This window comes from Zingiber officinale, chromosome 1B (genome assembly GCF_018446385.1).
Source record: "Zingiber officinale cultivar Zhangliang chromosome 1B, Zo_v1.1, whole genome shotgun sequence".
NCBI classification, from domain to species: Eukaryota; Viridiplantae; Streptophyta; class Magnoliopsida; order Zingiberales; family Zingiberaceae; genus Zingiber; species Zingiber officinale.
This window is the reverse complement of record NC_055986.1, coordinates 4664636-4686513: the sequence shown is the minus strand read 5'-3', so window position 1 is coordinate 4686513 and position 21878 is coordinate 4664636. Positions and strand designations below refer to the sequence as shown.

Genomic DNA, 21878 nt, shown 5'->3' with positions numbered 1-21878 from the left:
TTCTGTTTTGGTGGCTGACTTGCTGAAATTCTGAGTTGATTCCCTGTTGATACTGAATTTTGTGTTGTTTCCCTGTCTATCTAAGCCATCAACTTCGTGTGGTGTGTGCTATGGGGAGGAGTTGATTAGAGGATAGTCATCAGTGTTGCTGTCCACTGGAGCCAGTGGTTCTATCTCCGGGCTCTTCGTGTGACGGCAAAGGGTAGCCAATTGAAGTTGATCGTGGGATAGTTGAGCTACTTTCTTATTTGATTGTTTCAAGTTTGGTTAATTTAATGCATTTGATTTTGTGGTTGTGTTATGATGAATGTTAGATTGTTTAGTCTTGCACTTTGTTAGGTTTTGTTACTTTGTTTGGTTTTATTTACGCATGATTGCTAAACTTGGATCATAAGGTGACAATGTGGTGTAGGTTTATCAATTATGCATAGTTAGGTTTTGATTAATCGTTGTTAAGTTTGTTTAGTTCAATTGCACTTGTTTTACTATTATTTTTTCCTTTATGCATGTTTGTGCTATTTGTTTTGTTTTTTATGTTATGTCTATTGATATATGTGTTTGTGTCGTAGGATGACAATTCGGTTTAGGTTTGTCTTTGATAGTTAGATATGATTTAGTTTCATTTCTCTCAAGTTATTTTTGTTGATGATGTTATCTATAGCATAGAGTGACACTGTGTTATATGTTCATGATTGTTGGTTAGATAAGATTTCATTTATTGCAGTAGAATTAGAAAACAACCCCAAAACAAAACCTCATTGTTCGATTCCCTCTAAAACAAAAGTCCTATCATTGGTTTCACGTGAGAGACGATCCGGTCTTCTACTATACTATCTTAATGTAGGTTAAGGGTTCGGTTGATTAGAAATTAATTAATTTGATTTGCGCAGGTGACAGTTACGACCTAATCAGCGCTGCCTTGAATTCATTCGCCTGGCTACTGGAAGCCTCGTCTGAAGGGCCACTTGTTTGAATTTTTTGCTAGGCTAAAAGCATTTGCTCTTGTCGATTCATCTCGGCCTCTTTTAGCCAAATATGCTTGGAAACCAAGGCTTCATAAAAGGCATTTACTGCATAAACCAAAGAAGACCTTAGTTAGTGAAAACATAATAACTAAGTTGCTAATGCTTACCGAAAGAGCAAGGTAGTGACGTTCAGAGGGGGCTCAGTACGAACAAGTGTAGGAGGCCTCCACGCAACAATTTTGGAGCTAAGAAATTTAAGCCGGCCAGCTTCCTCGAGGCAGATATAAAAGATGGATCATGTTTATAGTTGCCAAGGCCAGGAATAGGGGTAGGTCAGATCTCCATTTAGTCGGCTGGGAGGCAAACTCGGGCATTTGAATAAAAAAGAAATGAGTTTTTCATTCCTTATTTGAGGAGGGCAGACCCTTAAAGAACACTACCTTAAGACGAAACTGGAATAAAAAGGCCCTTGGTTTCGATTTATGGTGGTAAGAAAAATAATGAAAGTTACGGGGAGTCAGAGGAATGTCATACAAGCGGAACAAAATGAATATCCTGCACATAGTGCGGAAGGTGTTCGGTCCAAGTCGTTGAAGTCGATGATTAAAGTAGCTACTTAGCTCAGATAGAAAGCGAGGAATCAGGAAACGTAAACCTGCAAGGAGATGATCTTTAAAAAAAGTAATGTGATCAGGAGGAGGAGAAGATGAGGTTGAGCTTGGGCAGTTGAGTTCTAATTGTTGGCGGAGCATCTCTCGATCACAATTATCAAAATCAGAGCGGCTGAAGATATACCAAGGAGCAAAAGATTCTTGAGCCATGGATAAACGAAGAGAAAACTAAGAAGGATAAGAGGAGGAACTTACTGACACCGATTGTAAGAAAGAAAAGTTCGTCAAAAATTATCGGAAGAGTTGATGAGAGAGGACGCAGCGCAGATAACCTTTTTCTAAAATGCTTAGGGTTTTTAAACATGAGCCATGAGATATTTCCCAATCTCAGACGTTTGATCAAAACATCCTGATCATTAGTGGTCGTTGGATTGAAGAGGAGGGAGTGCTGTGGGTTCGTACAAAAAGACGCGCGTCAGTTGTCGCTTCAAAGATGAGGTAGTAGGACATGTGGTGTTTACCCATAAATGGATATTTATGATGAATGCAACAGCCGAATCATTATTTTGAAAAATGCCTTCTCGCTTACCAATTGGCACATTGCTTGGCATATCGAACGTCTGACTTGCGTTTTTCCAAGAAATATAATTGAGTATAATGAAAAACAGGCGATCGAAAGTGTGTCCAGCAGGTCGGACCAATAAAAAGGGCAATCGGGTGAAGATAAGACTCGAATCTAGTCAGTCGGCTACGAGCCTCCTTCGACTAGATTTGAAGGAAAGGCTAGTGATACAGAATGTTATGAGCGAGCCCAGGTATGACGTGGTAGTTAAAGTCAGGATAAGGTGGTAGTCAAAGTCAAAGGGAAGCGGCAGCTAGCGTGTTACTCCCAACAGGACTTCTCTCTTCACATAGCACTAAGGCCTTCGATACGAGTACGACCGGCCCAAGAACTAGTCGAACTCGAGAGAACTAGTGATCCACTCCAGTGCTAAAACACTTAGTATATATCTAGTCAACTATGAACTGACAGGATTTAAAAGATGGCCGGACTACCATAAAGATGGTCGATAATATAGCCAGCCGGATTCAGGGAACCTAGCTTCCCATTCTCAGAGTACAGGTCTCTTGGCATATGGTCGGGCGGCCTTAAAACTTGTTAGACTTCAAGGACTTGTAGCTCCACTCATTGCCAAGATGCACAGTTTATCCAACCGGCCTTAACGTGTCGGTAGAGTCTACACCACTTCTACAATATCATCATATAAGTGGTTAGCCAAACAACTGATCGAACTACCGAGGGTATGGTCGGTCGATCATAATGTCGGTCAGATTTACGGGGCTTAGCGCCCCCACCTCCTACGCAGGGTAAGTATGCAAGGCAACTCTTAGTATGAACTCGTCCGAACTTTCAGATCCCAGGTTATCATTTTAGAGGCAAGCCTCCTAACATAAGGATGATCGGCTAAAAGTATCGATCGGATCTCTTAGGACTTAGTTCCCCAATCTTCAAAAGTAAGTATCCCAGCATACGGTCGGTCGGTAATAGAACCGACCGGGCTTATGGGACTTAGCTCCATATTGCTTCAATATCAAATCCCTAGCATCACAAATTATATAGACGAGCGACCTAGGGGCCGGACGGCCTTACAGGACTCGATACCCTGCTTATGTATCGATCTGTCAGTATAATATATAGTCGGTCGGCTAAAGATCTGACTGGTATACCTTCAGGGGATAATATTGTCAAAGAATCATAACAACCTGTCAGAGAATAACAATTACTCGTCAGAGAATATTCGTCTATTATAACATATGCATTCAATGGAACTTTCTTCGAAGGTGACTATACACCTTCCATCAGTCGACACATTATGACAACATATTCTCTCAACTGCCTTATTAATGGCGTAAGTTACAAAAGCGGTACACATGCTGGTAACGGAAGATTCCTCGAATATTGACTGTAGATCTCTCAGGCTGTATGCCTTTCTTTGCTCGACAACTTCTGATACCCGATATTTTCTGTCATCTTATGATTGCGGAGGTTATGAAATGTGATATAAAGGGTGATTTTCTCCGTTGGTCAGGTACGTTTTGATATGTTTACACTATGGTTTACTAAGGCGCACGCACGCATCTACTGGTCATCTTCCCTACTTTTTGCTCGGTCATCATACTGACTTGAGCGTAGGAGTGTATGTGCCATAGATCTCCTTCCTGATTCTCACTCTAACATTCCTTTTGCTCTCTATTTGGTGCGCAGAGAGTAAGGGGGTTCCAGAAGTCCTTTCTGTTCCAACTCAAAGCCTTTTCTTCAATTCAAAGTCTTATTCTAGTAAACAACAGAGTCACTGCCCAACACACTATCTCTGTAACTTTCAGATAAGATCACAAACAGTACTCATCTAGGAGCACTTGAGCGAATCAAGAGGCAACGACAACAATGATGCCACATCACGAATGTTGCTGGTTTCAGATTGTATTTCCTGCAATTCCTGAATCTCGCACGTTACTGCAATTGCTGTCATTCCCTGAATCAAAGTTGTCTATTGCATTATCTTGTCTGGTGGTTAACAGTCCATTAGATAATCATATTTCATGCAAGTACTTTGTTCTTCAATGACAACGGAGTGTTGCTACTATCTGTTTGCTCTGTCTGTCCATGTATACGATTTTGGCATTAACCTGAAATTTCTTGTCATGATCTCTTAGGCATTTATACCTATCCTTTTTAACTTTGTTTCAATGCATGTGTAAAAATTGATATTGTACAGAGTGATCTCTCTCTTGGTTAACTGTCGCAGTCATCATATTCAGATTGATGAGTCCTGCTCCTTGTGGTGATCATATTGTATGCCTGATTATCTTAGTCGAACAATGGGAGAGGAGTTTTCACCTTCAGCAGAAATTTGCTAGTATAATGGTGAGCTATGTTTTTTTCTTTTGCAGTGTATGACGTAGATGCTTGTGAGATCATGGTACTTTGACATATTTCAGTTATAGTCATTTAGTTTTACTTGTCACTGAGCTTTATTTAACTCATAGTCATTCAATTCATTCATCTATCATAATCCATATCAAGCAAAATTGCTTAGAGGCTATTCTATTAAATACATAACAGATAACATTTAGGTAATATGCTTCCTGAATCTTTTTACTCCATCATTACTATCTGTCTATCCAAAAATCAAAGGGAATAATTATAAAGTAGTTCTATCAAATGATGATTTTCCTGCAGGACTCTGCTATTCGCTCGATCTGCTTTTCTTCCTTGGCTTGATCGAGGAATCCTTTCCAAGAGCTTACACATCCATTGAATAATATCAGGGAAATCTGTCCGTCAGCGAGCTGTAAACGTTAATTAGTTTCGATATTTCTAAAAAAAAGAATTTTAAGTGACTCGAATAACTTCTAGCAACTGACACTGATGGCTAGTATTATTTTTTTTTTTTTAGTTTTACAACTGTATTTGGTTATTGGTGGCGATTGTTAGTATTTTATTTTTATAGTTTGAATATTAGTTAAATACTGTTGCTAATTATTAGGTGCACAAACTACAGAGCGGGACCTTGTTTTGTCACTACAAAAACTACTACTATGTGTAGTGTCATTGTTTTGCGTATAGTTCAATTGATGATAAAACAATACAGATCATTAAAGAACAAAACGTGGCTCCTCATTGTAATGACTGCAAATTACGAGTTGCTGGTAGAATATTTTAGAGTTTAATTTGCAGTGGTAATTGGGCTATTCGTTAATTATGAAGATGAAAATGAAATTAATATACAATACCTTTAGACTTATCAACGTCAAATGGATAAGCTCAAACATTGTAATTATTTTTCTGTTGTCCATGAGAAAAACATTTTAGTACCATTTTACACGGATTAGGGAGAAAAAAAAAACATTTTGCAAGCTGAAAGGATTATTTTTTGTCCGTTTTATGCTGTCTTTAGAATCGTTTACTATAAGAATAAGAATTTACTTATTGTGTCATAGATTTTTAAAATTTTCACTAATATTTGTGTGAAATTTTAAAATTTGGATTATGGCACATTACTTATCATTTTGACATTTAAATCTGTAATTATTATTATCGTATAAGTGTCTTTTATATTTAAATTTGGAACTTTTAAAATAATTATATTGAACTTTCCTCTCAATCGCATATACTGTTATCTAATCAATTTATAAGTATTTCCACACTTATCAGGCTTATAATGTTCATTTAAATCTATTCCATACTATGTAAATGATATAATTTTTTTTTAACAAATATGTATGATTTAAAGTGTTAATGAAAATAAGTATCCCTTTAAATCTAGTATGTTATTTTAAATTGATTTAACATCTTAAAAATACGTCCTTTTATTTTCATTATCATCAAAATGCCTGATTTTGAAAAAAAAAATGTTACACAAATTAAATATTTATCTTTGTAATTATATAAAGTAAATATTTTTAGCCAATGTTTATTGAATGGTCTAAAAACCTATTGCACAAATTAAATATATTTAATTAACTCTTATTTAGTCCGCTTCTAAAAATAAATAAGTTGAAAAAATAAGAAGCGAGGTAAAAAAATGAATAAATTTAACGGTCCAGATAAATTTGTGCTTATAAAAGTGAGACGGTAAAAAAAAGAATGAAAGTGAGATTAATGAATTTAATGGTCCAAATAAATCTATTTATCCATGTAATTATAAATTTAATATTTTTAATTTATAAATGTGCTGCGGAAGAGTATGCTGACGAACGAGAAGGGAGTGTGCGACATTTTCGAGGGACGAGAAACTGAAATGGAAGATTTCTCGAGGAGAAGGTCGAAAGATGAATTTGGGTGAGTTCAATTCCAAATGATAAAAATTATCCAAGTGAACGGAATGAACGAAGTCGAAGCTGAAACAGAAGCCCGGACATAAAAATCAAATAATCAAAATTTTCACTTCACTCCTTGATATTTCATTCGTTTTTTTATCTAGATATCTAATTCGCCTAATCAATTAATTTTGATGATAAATTTGATCCCATATAAATTTTTCACATGAACGCACGTTCTCATGTTGCACATGATAACACATGAACGCACATGGGCTAAATTTGGATAGCACGTGAACGCACGTTCTCATCTTCCACATGAATGCACGTTCTCTAATTCACCGTATTGTCGCCTTCGTCTTAATTCCCTGTAACTAACGATACGCGACTGATCTTACCCGCGTTCCATCAAAGAGCCCTGTTTGAAATACTTATCTTTGTAATTACATAAAGTAAATATTTTTATTTAAGGCTCGTTGAATGGCCCAGAAGAATCCGCTGCATAAATTAAATATTATAAGCTGAAAAAAATGACACAAACCAGCGATAGATCTATTTATCTGTATAATTATAAATTAAATAGTCGTAATTAATGTTTGATTAGTAAGATTCCATAAAAAAAAAAATTGAAGGGGAGAGAGTTTAGTTGCATTGAATTAAGCGTTCAATTCAGATACATTCATTTTTGTAATTATATTATATATTAAATAGTTTTAATTAATCCTGGCCGAGTCAGCTTCCGCAAAACACGGAAGTCAACGGTTTGACTTAGAAATCCAACTTGCTTTTAGCGATATTTGCTTCCGGAGAGTATTCGGTAGTTTGCAGTCGCATCGCCCAACTTTGCTTTGATCTGCAACTTCCTTTTAGCAATATTTGCTTCCTTTTAGCAATATTCTGTAGTTTGCAGAAGCATCGCGCACTCAACGGCAGCAACGATCACCTGTAGATCCACTTTATTTGGAGTTGGAGGTAATCAAATCTCTTATACATATATATTACTTTGCTATATATATTAATCCTTGTAATTTGCCATCAATCAAATCAATAGTTCGATCTACTACATGGCGTTTGTTGGCCCTTGATTACTACTGTCTTTGTTTTGTTTTTGCTGTTCTTTTGGCTTGCTGCAGATCTGTTCTCTTCTGCAATCAGATGGCGGTGCCACTGACAGTGGTGGGGGGATGGTTCGCGCAGGCCTTCATCCAGACCTTGATCGATAAGGCCAGCGACAAAGCCATCCAACTGTTTGCCGAGAGCCGGGGTTTCGCTGAGGACATGGAAAATCTGCACCCATCGCTGCTGGAGATTCAAATCATCCTTGACGAGGTACAGAGTAGGGGGTGCAACGACACCAAATGGAAGACATTGATACAGGAACTCAAGGACGCTGCTTATGATGCTGAGGACTTGATAGATGAGTTCCAATATCATGCCCTCAGGCAGAAGATCAAAGGTGAAGAAGAGGACAAGGCAGCAAGTGGCTCCAGTGGCCTTTCAAACATGTTTTATGCTGCAAAAATAAAGTTGCTGGGTTCTTCTCATTCCTTGGAAGAAGATGATATGAGAGCTAGAGTGAGGAAGATGCAAGGAAGGCTGGAGAGAATTGCTAATCGTATGAAGAGCATTATTAATGTGTTACCACGAAATGATAGAAGGAAGCAACCAAATCAGATGAAGTTTCAGACCAGAGAATCATGCTCTTCCCCGGTGACGGACGTATTGTTTGGCAGAGACAAAGAACTGAATCAAGTGGTAGACTGGTTGTTGGGGTTAGCTAATCAGGTGGAACTTGCATCGGGATTTTTCAGCAATACCTTCTCCGTCTTGCCCATTGTCGGGATCGGAGGGGTTGGAAAGACTACTCTTGCTCAGTATGCGTACAAAGACATCAGAGTTCAAGATCATTTTCACCTCAAGATTTGGGTTTGTGTGTCTGACGATTTCACTGTGCAGGGACTCACTAAATCTATAATACAGTCAGTAACTCCACAAAAACAATATGATAACATGGGGTTAGAACCTCTTCAAAAACTACTCCATGAGCATATTGAGAATAAAAAGTTTCTGCTTGTTCTTGACGACGTGTGGAGCGATAATAAGAGTATCTGGGAGACATTCTGTGCACTACTCAAAGTCGGAGCTCATGGTAGCAAAATCATTGTTACAACTAGAGACATGCAAGTTTCTAAAATGGTTAGCCTGGCGGAACCAATCTTGCTCCATGGTTTAGACGAAGATGCCTTTTGGCAATTGTTCAAGAAATGCTCATTTGGCACACTCAGCCCTGAAGACTATCCGGGGCTAGAAGACATTGGTAGAAAGATTGCTCGCAAGTTGAAGGGCTCACCATTAGCTGCAAAGACAATTGGTAGGGTTCTACAATCAAATATATGCCAGCAACACTGGGCCACCATAATGGAGAGCGACATATGGAAAGTAAAACAAAATGAAGATGATATTATGCCAGCTCTGCAGTTAAGTTATCAATATCTTGATGAAAATCTGAAGCAGTGTTTTGCTTTTTGCTCGTTCTTTCCTAAAGACTACAAATTTGATAAAGCTGAGTTGATTCAAATGTGGATGGCCGAAGGCTTCATCGAAGATACAAAGAGGATGGAAGAGGTTGAAAGCGACTATTTTCTTGAGTTTGTTAACAGGTCTTTCTTTCAGGAATCTGAATATGATCAATTTGTGATGCATGACCTTATACATGATTTAGCTGAGATGATTTCTGCGGAAGAGATATGTAGAATTAAAAGTAACGAACAAACAAAGATGCTTTCCACTATTCGGCACCTACGAGTAGAAGAAGGAAAATTGCCGTTGGAGTTCTCCGGATACAACAAGTTGCGCACCTTGTCGTTGGTAAATTCACCTCCCGATAGCCTCTTTGAAAAACTAAGAAGCATTCGTGTTCTGGATGTAAGTTGGTGTGACTTGCTGGAGTTATCTGAACATATTGGTAAATTGATTCACCTCCGTTACCTTGATTTATCATACAATTTTAAAGTTAAAAATTTGCCCGACTCATTATGCGACCTTTATAATTTGCAAACACTGAAGGTAAATGGTTGTTCTAAACTAGAGTCTCTACCACAAGAATTGGGTAAGTTGGTCAATCTGAGACACATTGTTGCTGAATATTGGGTGATGACAAAGGATGCATGGAAACTAGCTAATCTTCAAGATTTGCCAACGTTTAGTGTTCAAGAGGGCGATGGATTCAATCTTGTACAACTAAAGGATTTAACACAGCTTCATGGATCACTTCATATTCGAAATCTTGAGAATGTTGTCGATAGCAAAGAAGCGCAGCATGCTGAGTTAAAGAACAAAGTCCATCTAAAAGAATTGGTGTTAGAATGGAATCATCGGAAGGATGCCAAGTTGGAAGAGGAAGTAATTGAAGATCTGCAGCCACACGAATCACTTAAAATATTGAAAATTGAAGGGTACCATGGAGGTAGGTCGCCTAGTTGGTTGATGCCAAAAGTTCTATCCAAATTGGAAAAACTTGAATTAGTAAATTGCAAGGGATGGGATGACGTTCTGCCATTTATTGGTCCACGTTTGCATCTGATTGAACTTCGCATTTACCACATGTTTGCTTTGAAACAACTGAGTCATGAATTTGAAGGCAAGTGTTTTCCCAAGTTGAAAGTGCTTGATTTATGGAATTTGCGGGCATTGGAGGAGTGGTCTTGGACTGAGGGCAAAGATCTATTTCCCTGCATGCGTGAACTTCGTGTCAGAGATTGTCCCAAACTAAAGAGATTACCTCCCTTCCCTCCTTCCCTAGAAATATTGACAATACAACACTGTCCCGAGCTCAAATTAAATAGCAAAACAGAAAATGACGAAGAAGGTGGCTGCCATCTACCGCCCTCACTCAAGGGATTGGAGTTGAGCTACTGTGGCGAATATTCAAAACTTTTGCCCGACTGCTTGCACAACCTTTGTTTAATTACTAGCTTGGAAATAAGCCATTGTCCACACATAACGTCTATTTCTCTGGTTCAATTGGTAGAACTGCAATATTTGGACATCTCTGACTGTGTGGAGTTGAGACTGATGGAGTGCTTAGGACACCTTAAATCCCTCAAGGAATTGAAGATCGTAGGATGTCCTGAGTTGAGATGGATGGAGTGCTTAGGACTCCTTAATTCCCTCGAGGAATTGAGGATCGTAGGATGTCCTAAGCTGGTTCAGTTGGATGTAGAAGATGAGCAAGCAGGGGGCTTGTCGTCTCTGCGTAAATTATGTGTGGACAACACTGCTCTGCTTAAAATGTTTCCTCTGAGAAACTCACTGTCATTCATCACAGAACTTGAAATTGAATCATCTTCTGAGGAGGTGATATTTGAAGAGGCCATATTGATGCGAAGCCTCACTGCTGTTACATCTCTAAAGTTCTTTAATTGCGAGAAACTACAATCTCTGCCGACAGAGCTGCTGCATAACTTTCCCTTCTTAGAAAGATTGGAGATGTGTGACTGTCCACAGCTCCAATCACTGCCAGAGATAGGACTTTCTCCCTTTCTCAAAGAGCTACATATATATGACTGTCCACAGATTCAAGCGATGCCCGAGTTGGGGCTTCCCAAGTCACTAGATGATTTCTATTGCTTTGGCAATGTTCATCCAACGCTGAAGGAGCAGTCACAAAAGTTCAACATATGATAGGAGAGTAAGTACCCTTGACGCCAGTTATTTTCATACATAGAGAGCTTTTAATTTGCATTCCTTCTATCGTATTTTTAGTTAATCTTCGCAATAGAAGAATCATGCATAGTCTCTCTTTTCACGTGTTTATATTTACGATTCATCAACTTTTTCTTTACCATACAATTTTTTTTTTCTTTTGTCCAAGCTCCCAAATGTCTTTGCTCTTTTTTTAGATCTTTGATAATTAGCATTATTTACATTGCTGATCATTCTTTATTTGTCTCTTGTATTGCATGTAATTTACACGGTTATCTTAGGAGGCAAGGTTGGAATTGGAATGAGAACTTGGACGGACGGTTCAATTAATTATCACAACAAGGATCTGGTTCTTTAAGGGCATACTATGCATATGGCAAGTGGTAAAAGCATCTGTTGGAGTTTGCTGATAATAATATTCAAGTGATAGCTTCGTGATACGTTCTTATGGCGATATATGGTGTCTTTAGAATCGCTTACTATGGGAACAAAATTTACTTATTGTGTGCATTTCTTTAATTTTCACTATATCTCTATGAACTTGCTAAATAAGTATTAGGACATATTAATTTGTCATTTTAAGATTCGAATATTTTGTAACAATTATTATCGAATCGGTGACTTTTATATTTAAATGCGGAACTTATTTATTAATTATGTTGTGTGTACTCTTAATTTTTAACTCCTAGACTTTGTGATAAATATTCACTTATATACAGTTTGTTAAAAAAATTAACAAACTGTATTATTCATAAATTTATACATGTTATATAAATTTATATTCACTTATAAATATTCACTTCGTGAGAATAATAGCTTCTTTGTATTATTCATCGTTTCAATATATTGATTATTTTTTGAAATAAGAAAAATTAATCTTTATATGAGATTATTTTATGTTTGTAAGATAGTTTTTTTTCCCTTTTATCAGTGTAAGTTAGTTTGGGATTCGATTTTGGTTGCATTATAAATTTATATAACATGTAGATATATATCTTAGTGTGAACCATAGAATTAATTTTCTCTGGGATTCAATTTTGATGGCATATAGCTCAAAAGTTTATAACTATATATATATATATATATACACACACAATGTTGTTATCCTGCGGGACTTAAGGAATGTGCCTGTGCGCGATTTGTTTGTTGGCATTGCAGACGTGGCAAAAAACTGTTTCTTTAATATGGATTTTGCTTTTTAACAAAAGCTCATTCACGTTAAGCTCTCTTCGCACAAATAGTAGAGACGAAGCTAGGGCATGCCATGCGACTTCCTTCCTCCTCGTGCCGCGACCGCCGCTCACCTCCCCTCGGCCGCAACTCCTCCGAAGCGAAGCTAGGGCACGAAGCTTCCAGATCGTGCCCCTCGGATCTCTCTCGGCAACCCTCCGAAGCGACGCTAGGGCACGAAGCTTCCAGATCGTGCCCCTCGCCTCCTCGCGCGATCTCTCTCGGCAACCCTCCGAAGCGAAGCTAGGGCACGAAGCTTCCAGATCATGCCCCACGCCGCCAGGCGCGATCTCTCTCGGCAAACCACTAAGCTTCCATCTCGTGCCCCTCACCGCCTCGCGTCTGTGCGCCAACCTCTCTCTGTAAGGCTAAATGAGCTTTGTTCATCTCTGTGATCTCGAATGCTTAATTTTTTCATCTCTGTTTTTGAAGAAACAAGGACCTGTTCCAATTCATGATTTTCCCCTTGACTACGATGCCCTTCTGTAAATGTTTTCAAAATGTCCATTCTTCTTACCCATTGGCTAAAAATCTTACAAAGCTTAATATTAACAACTATGTTTAGCAACTTGACAGTTAAACAAATATGCATATCAGAGTGTTCTATTTTTATGGATTTCATTTGTTATCTTTGTGTTTTTGTCCTGGTTGCATGCGTGAGTATATGCATATCAGAGTGTTCTATTTTTATGGATTTCATTTGTTATCTTTGTGTTTTTGTCCTGGTTGCATGCGTGAGTAGCATGTTTAGAGACCCAGCATGTAGTTTATAACTATCTAAATAGCATGTTTAGAGATTTATAAAAATATGAGTGATGGCCATATTGCAAATCCTTGCACCTTATAAGAGTAGGATCCAGATCTTGTCTTCTATTTGTTGCATCTATAATAACCACTAGTGTTTCCAAGAAAATTAACATGGATCGTTGTATATAATTACATTTTTCTAATGGCACTAGTTTATCTATAATTTAACCATTAATAAGTTGGCCACAATATACTGTTTTAATTTGAGTTAATAATAGAGAAATGTTAAATTGAAACTAATACCATGCAACTATTCCAATTATAGGAATTGAGATGTTGGAAATTCAATTGTATAAGGTGGGAAAGGTTATGTTTTATCTATCAGTTGTATCAATATTATACCTATCGGTTATTTATGAAATTCCTCTAAAGTTGACATGTTTCATTTGGATTTCAGCATTTTTTCTTTGATAACTTATATTCTTTTGGTTCTACATTTTACAGGAAACTTGCAAAACTTTGACTCTTTATATCCAATCCATGGTAATCATTTCATTTAAGTTCTAATATATTGTCTTTATAAGATTCTAAATGTTGTTTTAAATGTAGGGAAAAACATATGTTGTATTTGTTGGACGCGAACCGGGAATTTATGAAACATGGGTATACGCTTCTGATCATGTTATTCGCTTTAAGGGCGCTATATACAAATCTTTCAAAAGTAGAGAGGAGGCAGAAAAAGCTTTTGAGGCATACTTAGATAACTGCACCAACTTCCTTTGCACCAAGTCGAAATGAAATATCATGTGCAACTTCAAGTTCAAGGTCAAGTTCAAATTTAGAGAAAAAACTTTCAAAAGCTGAAAAAATTATTAAGTTGAAAGATGCATTGAAAGAGCTAGAACATCAGTTGGATTCTCTTATGATCAGTGATGATAATGATGATGATTAAGCATGTTATTTCATGTTGTTATATGAATTGAATTTCAAACACTAATTTTATTTTGAGTAGTTGCAAGTGTTGTATCAAAATTAAAATGATCATGATGTGATTTGTTGCTATGGTAGAGTTGCTATGCACCTTGAGAATTAATGATTTGCATCAAAATATTGTTAATGCTAATAGTTTTTGCAAGAACAATCTGTATGTTTGCTTGATGGTTATAATCATGAACTGATATTATAAGAAAATTGTATATTGAAGAGACATGTATTTGAAATGATTCTCTATTCATCATTATGAGAAGATGATGTAATAGCATTTTAACATATGAGAAATCCATCAACTGAAGAAAGCTACATAGGGCTGGGATCGAGATAATACCATCTACTGTATTTAAAAAAATGTATGAAAATAATGGCATAGCAAAAAGGCCAGGTGGATTGGAAGAAGAAGCTGCAGCGGCCACTGCAACTATTTAGAGGTGAAATCTTTCAGGTTTCTTCATCAATAAGGAAAAGCGTGAGAATTGAAAGGTCTCTTGGTGAGAGCATTAATTTATTTTCTTTTATTTAATATTATATACAGTTAGGTCACCGATCAATGGGTACTGCAAATATGGTGATCTTGACCAGGCCATGAAGTTCTTCAGGAGCATGGATGTGTCAGTGGTGCCAACCAACACTGTTATTTATCACATCCTCGTTGATTCTTATTGTAAGAATCAAAAAGTTTATGCCTCAATAGACCTCTTCGACGTGATGCAAAAACAATATATATTGCCCAACGCCACTATCTACACCTCCATTTTCAAGGGTCTTGAGGATCATAACATGTCTGATAAAGCTTTCGAGCTTATGGAAGAGATGAGTTCACAGGGATGCAAACCAAACTGTGACAATGGATGTTCTTATAGGATGGTTAACTGCTATCAGTGAGATTGACTGAGACTATTTGTGCAACAAATGACATCTTCTGATATCAACTCGGACAATCCTGATGTTTAATCTTATAAATGCTTCTTATTTAATGTTGAGTTGTACCATATGTGAACAAATGAGATGAGAGATTTTTTAGTCGCAGAGTTTATTATTCGTTATGCAAAAGTTATGCATCAGCTTCAACTCAGTATGATTTCTGAAGCTCCTTATCCATAATTCAAACAATAACCTGTAACTGTGTTTTAGATCATTCCCTAAATCTGCAAAGAAAATTGAGTGAAAATTGGATCGAGTAACTCTTTTGCAGTTCTTTGTTGGACAAAATCTATGTATAATTGCACATTTTAATTTGTAATCTGAAATTTGCTAAATTATTGGGCAATTCAATTCGAATTATTTATTTAAATAATTTGAATATTTGCAAAGATACACCTCATACATTATTAATTCTACCTCATTCGCCACATGATTATTACTGCATATATCTTAGATCTTATTTTCATCTTATATGACCAAATAAAAAAATAGACATTTTTGCAAGAACAAACATCTTCATTTGCTGGTTCAATTTGGATCTATGATATTGTCAATGGGACTTGCAAATGCTTTCTGCAGTGCTTTCTTTGCTTCATTTAGAGTCTCCACCAAGTGTTCTACCTCGAATGACACCTTTGGATGTTGAACTATAACATGAAAATAAAATATAAGAAACTGAAGAAGCATAACAAAGCAACAGATATGCTTTGAGACATGGACAAAACAGAGACCAATAAAAATATGCAGTAGATATCAACAAAAATATGGACGAAGCAGAGACCAACAAAAATATGGACAAAGCAGAGACCTTTTGTTGTTAATCTACTAGTCTCAAAATAAATTTGCAAAGACTGACAACAGATGGAGCTTGTTTAAACAGATGCGAAAATACTTAAAGAGTTCACAATAGTCTACTCAAACGTAAAAAGTATGAAACTTGTTTAAATAGTTACAGAAATGATTAAAGAGTTCAAAACAGCCTGCTGAAATGTGAAACGTATGAAACTGTTCAAATGTCTCTCCACGCACTAGGTTTGGTACATCATCTTCTCCACCTTTAGGTAATGCAACTTTAGATTTAGGTGCTGCACCTCAATCAATCAACCATTAATTTCTGCTTCTGCATCACCAACTCAAGCAAGAGGAAAAACATAAGCTAAATATTGCCAAATATTTAATCCTTGTAAAAAAAAAAAATATTGGACAAACCAATTGTAGAGTGATGTCTACCTGCCTTCGGTCAAATAATGTTGTTAGATAAAATGCATTGAGATTTAGAGGACCCATTGAATTATTTGCTAACGAATATTGGTAGAGCCTACAATAATAAAGACAATTATTAATTTTAATATCTCAATCAATCAACCACTAACTTTAAATTAAACTTTGAGAGTACTTGCCTGCTATAGATGTCAATTCTTCTTCATATGTGTCATCATCGCTGTTATGATGATTATCCAAAGTTGATCTGACAATCAACACCATGTCAAATGTACACATTTAATAAAAGATATTGATTTTGCAAATAAAATTAGCATACAAATGGAGAATTAATCGACACATACCCTTGCTGTAAAATAGGACAATTGCGCTTGTCATGTGACACACCTCGATGCCCACATCCACGACATAACCGGGACTTTGAGGTTGACTTCTCCTTTGATGATTTCAATCTCTTCCCACATCCCTTTATTCTTACTAAAGAAGGATCAATAATATTAGGGGACTCATCCATAGATTTCTTCCTTTGACCTCTATTGTCACATTTTTTACTAATGTTCATCTCTTGAATTTTATTGTAAATACAATCCAATTGCTCATCCAAGAAGTTTGTCCCCTCATCAGTCAAAGATGCATCATCAATTAATACTGAAGCTTTATAAGATAACCTTGAGTGTCTTGACATCAAAACCCTATCTAGATCATCAATAAAATTTTGTACCCCCAAAGTATATATTGCTCCAACCTTTGCATCTCATGTCCATCGTTTGAGTATATACTTATCAGGCAAATGAAACACTTGGTTGATACGAAAAAAAACTAACATATGCCTGCATGGAATGCCATCAAACTCAAATTTCCTACAGCTACAGGATATGTTATCCCTCTGTTTGTCATGCGTGAGCACCCTTGGTTTAGAGGAAGAACAACTTTGAAAATTCATCACATGATAAACCACTGAGTCAACTCCCATAGATACTTGTTGAACATAATAACCATGACTCTCACTCATTTCACTTTGAAACTCTACCCATTTCTTTTTCGTATACAACTTAACCATTTGAGTTTCCATTCGCCAGTTTGTCTTAATCCTAGGATGCTCATTCATATCAATATGATCTGCAACTAACTCATTGTGTCTTTGGTGTCTCAGTGCCCTATTGAAACAGGTGATAAAGTCCATCAATGAATTTTTATTTGAAACATATCTCTTGAAAAATGCATGGGAACCTTCAGATCTCTGACTACTTGACATTCCAGCACAAAATACATGGCTAAAATAAGCTGGCACCCACTTATGTCGCAATTCATACATCAAAGATAACCAATCATTTTTCTCTAAGTTAGCACACTTGATAACCTCTTGCCATGAATTCTCAAATTCATCAGGTGTAGTAGAATTTCTAATAACATTATTTATACTTTGATAGTAGTCACGAAAAGTCAAAGGATGCAATTTTTCTGGAAATTTGTTCAGTATGTGCCATAAACAATATCGATGCACTGTTTGAGGGAAAACTTGGGCAATGACTTTTGTCATAGCAGGATCCTGATCAGTGATGATCACATTTGGTGCACCTTTAGGCATGACTTCTATGAACTTGTTAAACAACCACACAAAAGATTCAGTTTTCTCATCACTTATAAAGCCACAACCAAAAATAATTGTTTGGTGATGATGATTCACTCCTACAAATGGTGCAAAAATCAGCCCATATTTGTTGGTGTTATATGTTGTATCAAATACAACCACATCACCGAATACACTATATGCCGTTCTTGATACATGATCAGCCCAAAAACATCTACTGAATCTATTATTTGAATCAGTAAGGTATTCAAAGAAAAAAGCTGGATTTTTCTCTTTCTCAGATGCAAATAGCTCGATTAGTGTTTCAGCATCGATACCCTTTTGTTCATCCCTTAGCTCTTTATCAAAATTTTTGATATCTCTTTCTGTGCAACCTACTTGCTCGGGCCCTCCATATTCTATCTCCAATAATTGCATTTGTTGGCAAGTTGGCACATTGGCCTCTGAAAATCGTTGAGTCAATGCTTTTTTTGCTGCTGAAACATGACGATGTGAGCGTAACAAATGCACCTTTGAAGGAGTCGATAGTGGATGATTATGACCTTCCGTGAAATTAGTGACAACCCATGCAGATCCAGTTTGTTTCTTGACAAGTGAAATCTTTGACTTACAACCAGTTCTAACTTCACCACGTGTTCTTTCCCTTGTCCGTTGATCACCCTTTGCTTGTTTATTTCATTGATCATCTGTATGCCCTTCTTTAAAGCATACGAATGTTTTCCACACAACCTCATTTGTTATCTTATTTTTCTTGCTACTATTTCTCCTTGCACTAAATCCAGATTCGCGTGCATATTGATTATAGAATGAAAATGCCTCATCTATTGATGAGAATTCCATCCCATATTTTGGCTTTCGATCATCTGCAACTTGAGGAATGTATAACTGATCTTCACCATGATTTTCACCCATTGCTAAGAAATTTCAGATGTAGATAAAATGAAATTCTGCATATCATTATCAAATAACCAGAAAAAACATTGTAAATGTATACTTCAAGCTCACACATGCAACCAGGACAAAAACACAAAGATAACAAATGAAATCCATAAAAATAGAACACTCTGATGTGCATATTTGTTTAACTGTCAAGTTGCTAAACATAGTTGTTAATATTAAGCTTTGTAAGATTTTTAGCCAATGGGTAAGAAGAATGGACATTTAGAAAACATTTACAGAAGGGCATCGTAGTCAAGGGGAAAATCATGAATTGGAACAGGTCCTTGTTTCTTCAAAAACAGAGATGAAAAAATCAAGCATTCGAGATCACAGAGATGAACAAAGCTCATTTAGCCTTACAGAGAGGGGTTGGTGCACAGACGTGAGGCGGTGAGGGGCACGAGATGGAAGCTTAGTGGTTTGCCAATAGAGATCGCGCGTGGCGGCGTGGGGCACGATCTGGAAGCTTCGTGCCGTAGCTTCGCTTCGGAGGGTTGCCGAGAGAGATCGCGCGAGGAGGCGAGGGGCACGATCTGGAAGCTTCGTGCCCTAGCGTCGCTTCGGAGGGTTGCCGAGAGAGATCCGAGGGGCACGATCTGGAAGCTTCGTGCCCTAGCTTCGTTTCGGAGGAGTTGCGACCGAGGGGAGGTGAGCGGCGCGAGGAGGAAGGAAGTCGTGTGGCGTGCCCTAGCTTCGTCTCTACTGTTTGTGCGAAGAGAGCTTAACGTGGATGAGCTTTTGTTAAAAAGCAAAATTCATATTAAAGAAATAGTTTTTTGCCACGTCTGCAATGCCAGCAAACAAATCACGCACAGGCGCGTTCCTTAAGTCCAGCAGGATAACAACATTACATATATATATAGTATGAGTTATAAACTTTTGAGCTATCAAATATAATCCATATGTTGTCTATGTTAAGTCTATCAAACTTTGACCACTCCGAGTTCCAAGCTCGGCAAGTTTCAAAAACACTGGTAAATCCTTTCACGTTGGGTAGCATATTGGTGTTATAAGCAAGCTTAACTCTTTGTATAAACTTGTCGAAATAAATAAATTAATTGATTATTGTTTCACCGACATTTTCTTTATCCGTAAAGGTCCAGTAGCTCTTAACCTATTGCAACCTCTAATATTGGTGAATGATGATAACAATATATTATTGTTGTTATATTCTTATAAATATTGTTTAGAGCATATTGATAATTACTTTGTAAGATCTCATTATCATTAATATGTTGCTCAAATTATTACTTGAAATTTGCATCACCCTCCTTATTCATGATCGTGTCAATAGAGGTGATCCAATTCATATCCCTGGGAGTTGAAATTCTACTAAATTAATATATATATAGAGATTAAAAAAAACACACCTTTGGATGCAGATTAAATTTTCTGTCCCCAAATTTCTCTGTCCCCGTATCTCCTGTCGATCGGACGGATCAGATTACATCTTAAGGCATCATGACATCTTTAAGATGTGTGCAATATCCTCGTGATGTGTAAGATATCCTTGAGATGTAATCTGATCCGTCCGATCAACAAGGGGAAACGGGGATAGAGAAATTTGGAGACAGAGAATTTGATCTCCTTTGGATGAGGATGTGGCCGGAGGCAAAAGAGCATCCGACTCAAATTCATTTTCTTGGAGTTCATAATTTTGAAAAAAAAAATTCTAATATATAGTCCTGTAAAGTAGCTAGTTCAATATAATTCCTCACATTTTAATCATTCTCGTAAATCGATCAAATATCTTTTTTTCTTGGATATACTAATAGAATTATTATTTTTAATTAGTAGTTGGAAGATTTGATTTCTGGTTTCTCTTGCTTTTTTTTTTATTAATTTAGAGTTATTTTCTTTCAAAATTATGAATAAATTCGTCGAATTGCTTAATAGATGAAATGAGATTTGTATATGGTTATTGAGATCTTGAAAAAAATGCTTGGCTCCATTAATTTTGTAGAACCCAATCGAGAAAAAGACAGAGCGAGTTTTTAATTTGAGTCTTTATCACTATTTTATGATAAGCTAGAAATTATATTAATCTATTGTAATGATACGAAATCTTTATTAAGGCGAGATATAAATTCATATACTTACTTAATATTTGAACATGCATATTAAATTTTTGAATAAATAAATTACAACATAAATAAAAATGTATGTGATATTCTTTTAAATTATTTATTAAATTCTTATGTTAATCATATATAATGTGGGCGTCCATAGAGAGTGCTTATTCATTTTGTCTTGTTACAACAATATTTGATGCATGCTAATAACAATTTTTTACAATCTCAAATTCTTTATAAAATTTCATTGCACTTCAAATACATTATTGAACAAAAATATTAATTATATATATATATATTCCTGTTGAGAGATCTAGACATCGAAATCATCCTTAATTTTATGATTCTCTCTACTAGTATTTGTCTTTTCCTAACCAAACAGCATAACAAACCTATGAAGTATGTCGAAAGCAAGATACATGTTGATACACTTTTTTTCTTATTGTGTTTCCAATACAAGTATAAGAAAAAAATTAAACAGACGATAAAAAAAAAATAGTAAGATACACGACAACACGACTTGTGAAGCGGAGAGCTTGAGTTGTGGCATTACTATTGGGCCTGCTATAGGAACTGGACTGAGGGAGTCATCCTTCGCAATATGTCCGTCAGCGGTAGCCATAATTTGTCTACACTGAACCAATATGCTAGCTCTGTCCCTGAATGTAAAAGATGAGATGACAGTCAAAAGTTAAAGTCAACATACAGATAAATATATCTTTTGAACGGAGTTAATCAAGCCAATCGAGCATTAATGTGTTACTCACGTGCAAGCCGCTTTTGCTTTGTTCTACCGAGCGGACTCTGTTTTACGGGAAGAAGAAAGAGGAGGAATGTTTCTCGCTAGCACACCGACGAGTAGGTACAGGATCAATATATAAAAAAGAAAATAAGGGTAATAAGTAAGTTACAAAGGATTGTTTTTTACAAAATTATATCATCATTGCATCTTTTAGAGAGAAAAAAAAAACAAAATTTAACTGGTCTATATTTACATTTCGGCAATTTATGAAAATGTGAACATAAAATTAAGTACAAGATGCACCACAATTTAATATTA

At 36.5% G+C, this 21878-nt stretch overlaps 2 protein-coding genes across 3 annotated transcripts in view; one reads left to right on the top strand and one right to left on the bottom strand.

Moving 5' to 3' along the window:
• Positions 1 to 21878, bottom strand: part of LOC121999993 (phosphatidylinositol:ceramide inositolphosphotransferase-like) — a 103367-nt gene that overhangs the window by 19911 nt on the left and 61578 nt on the right. The window lies entirely within an intron of this gene.
• LOC122047605 (putative disease resistance protein RGA1) lies at positions 7220 to 11737 on the top strand. 2 transcript variants are annotated; one of them, XM_042608995.1, is made up of 3 exons: positions 7220 to 7369; positions 7531 to 11087; positions 11383 to 11737. In XM_042608995.1, exon 2 carries the CDS (start codon positions 7553 to 7555, stop codon positions 11078 to 11080), a length of 3528 nt encoding a protein of 1175 aa, XP_042464929.1. In that variant the 5' UTR covers positions 7220 to 7369; positions 7531 to 7552; the 3' UTR covers positions 11081 to 11087; positions 11383 to 11737. The 2 variants fall into 2 exon arrangements, with proteins under 2 accessions (XP_042464929.1, XP_042464937.1); XM_042609003.1 differs by lacking the exon at positions 7220 to 7369 and having other exon boundaries at positions 7483 to 11087.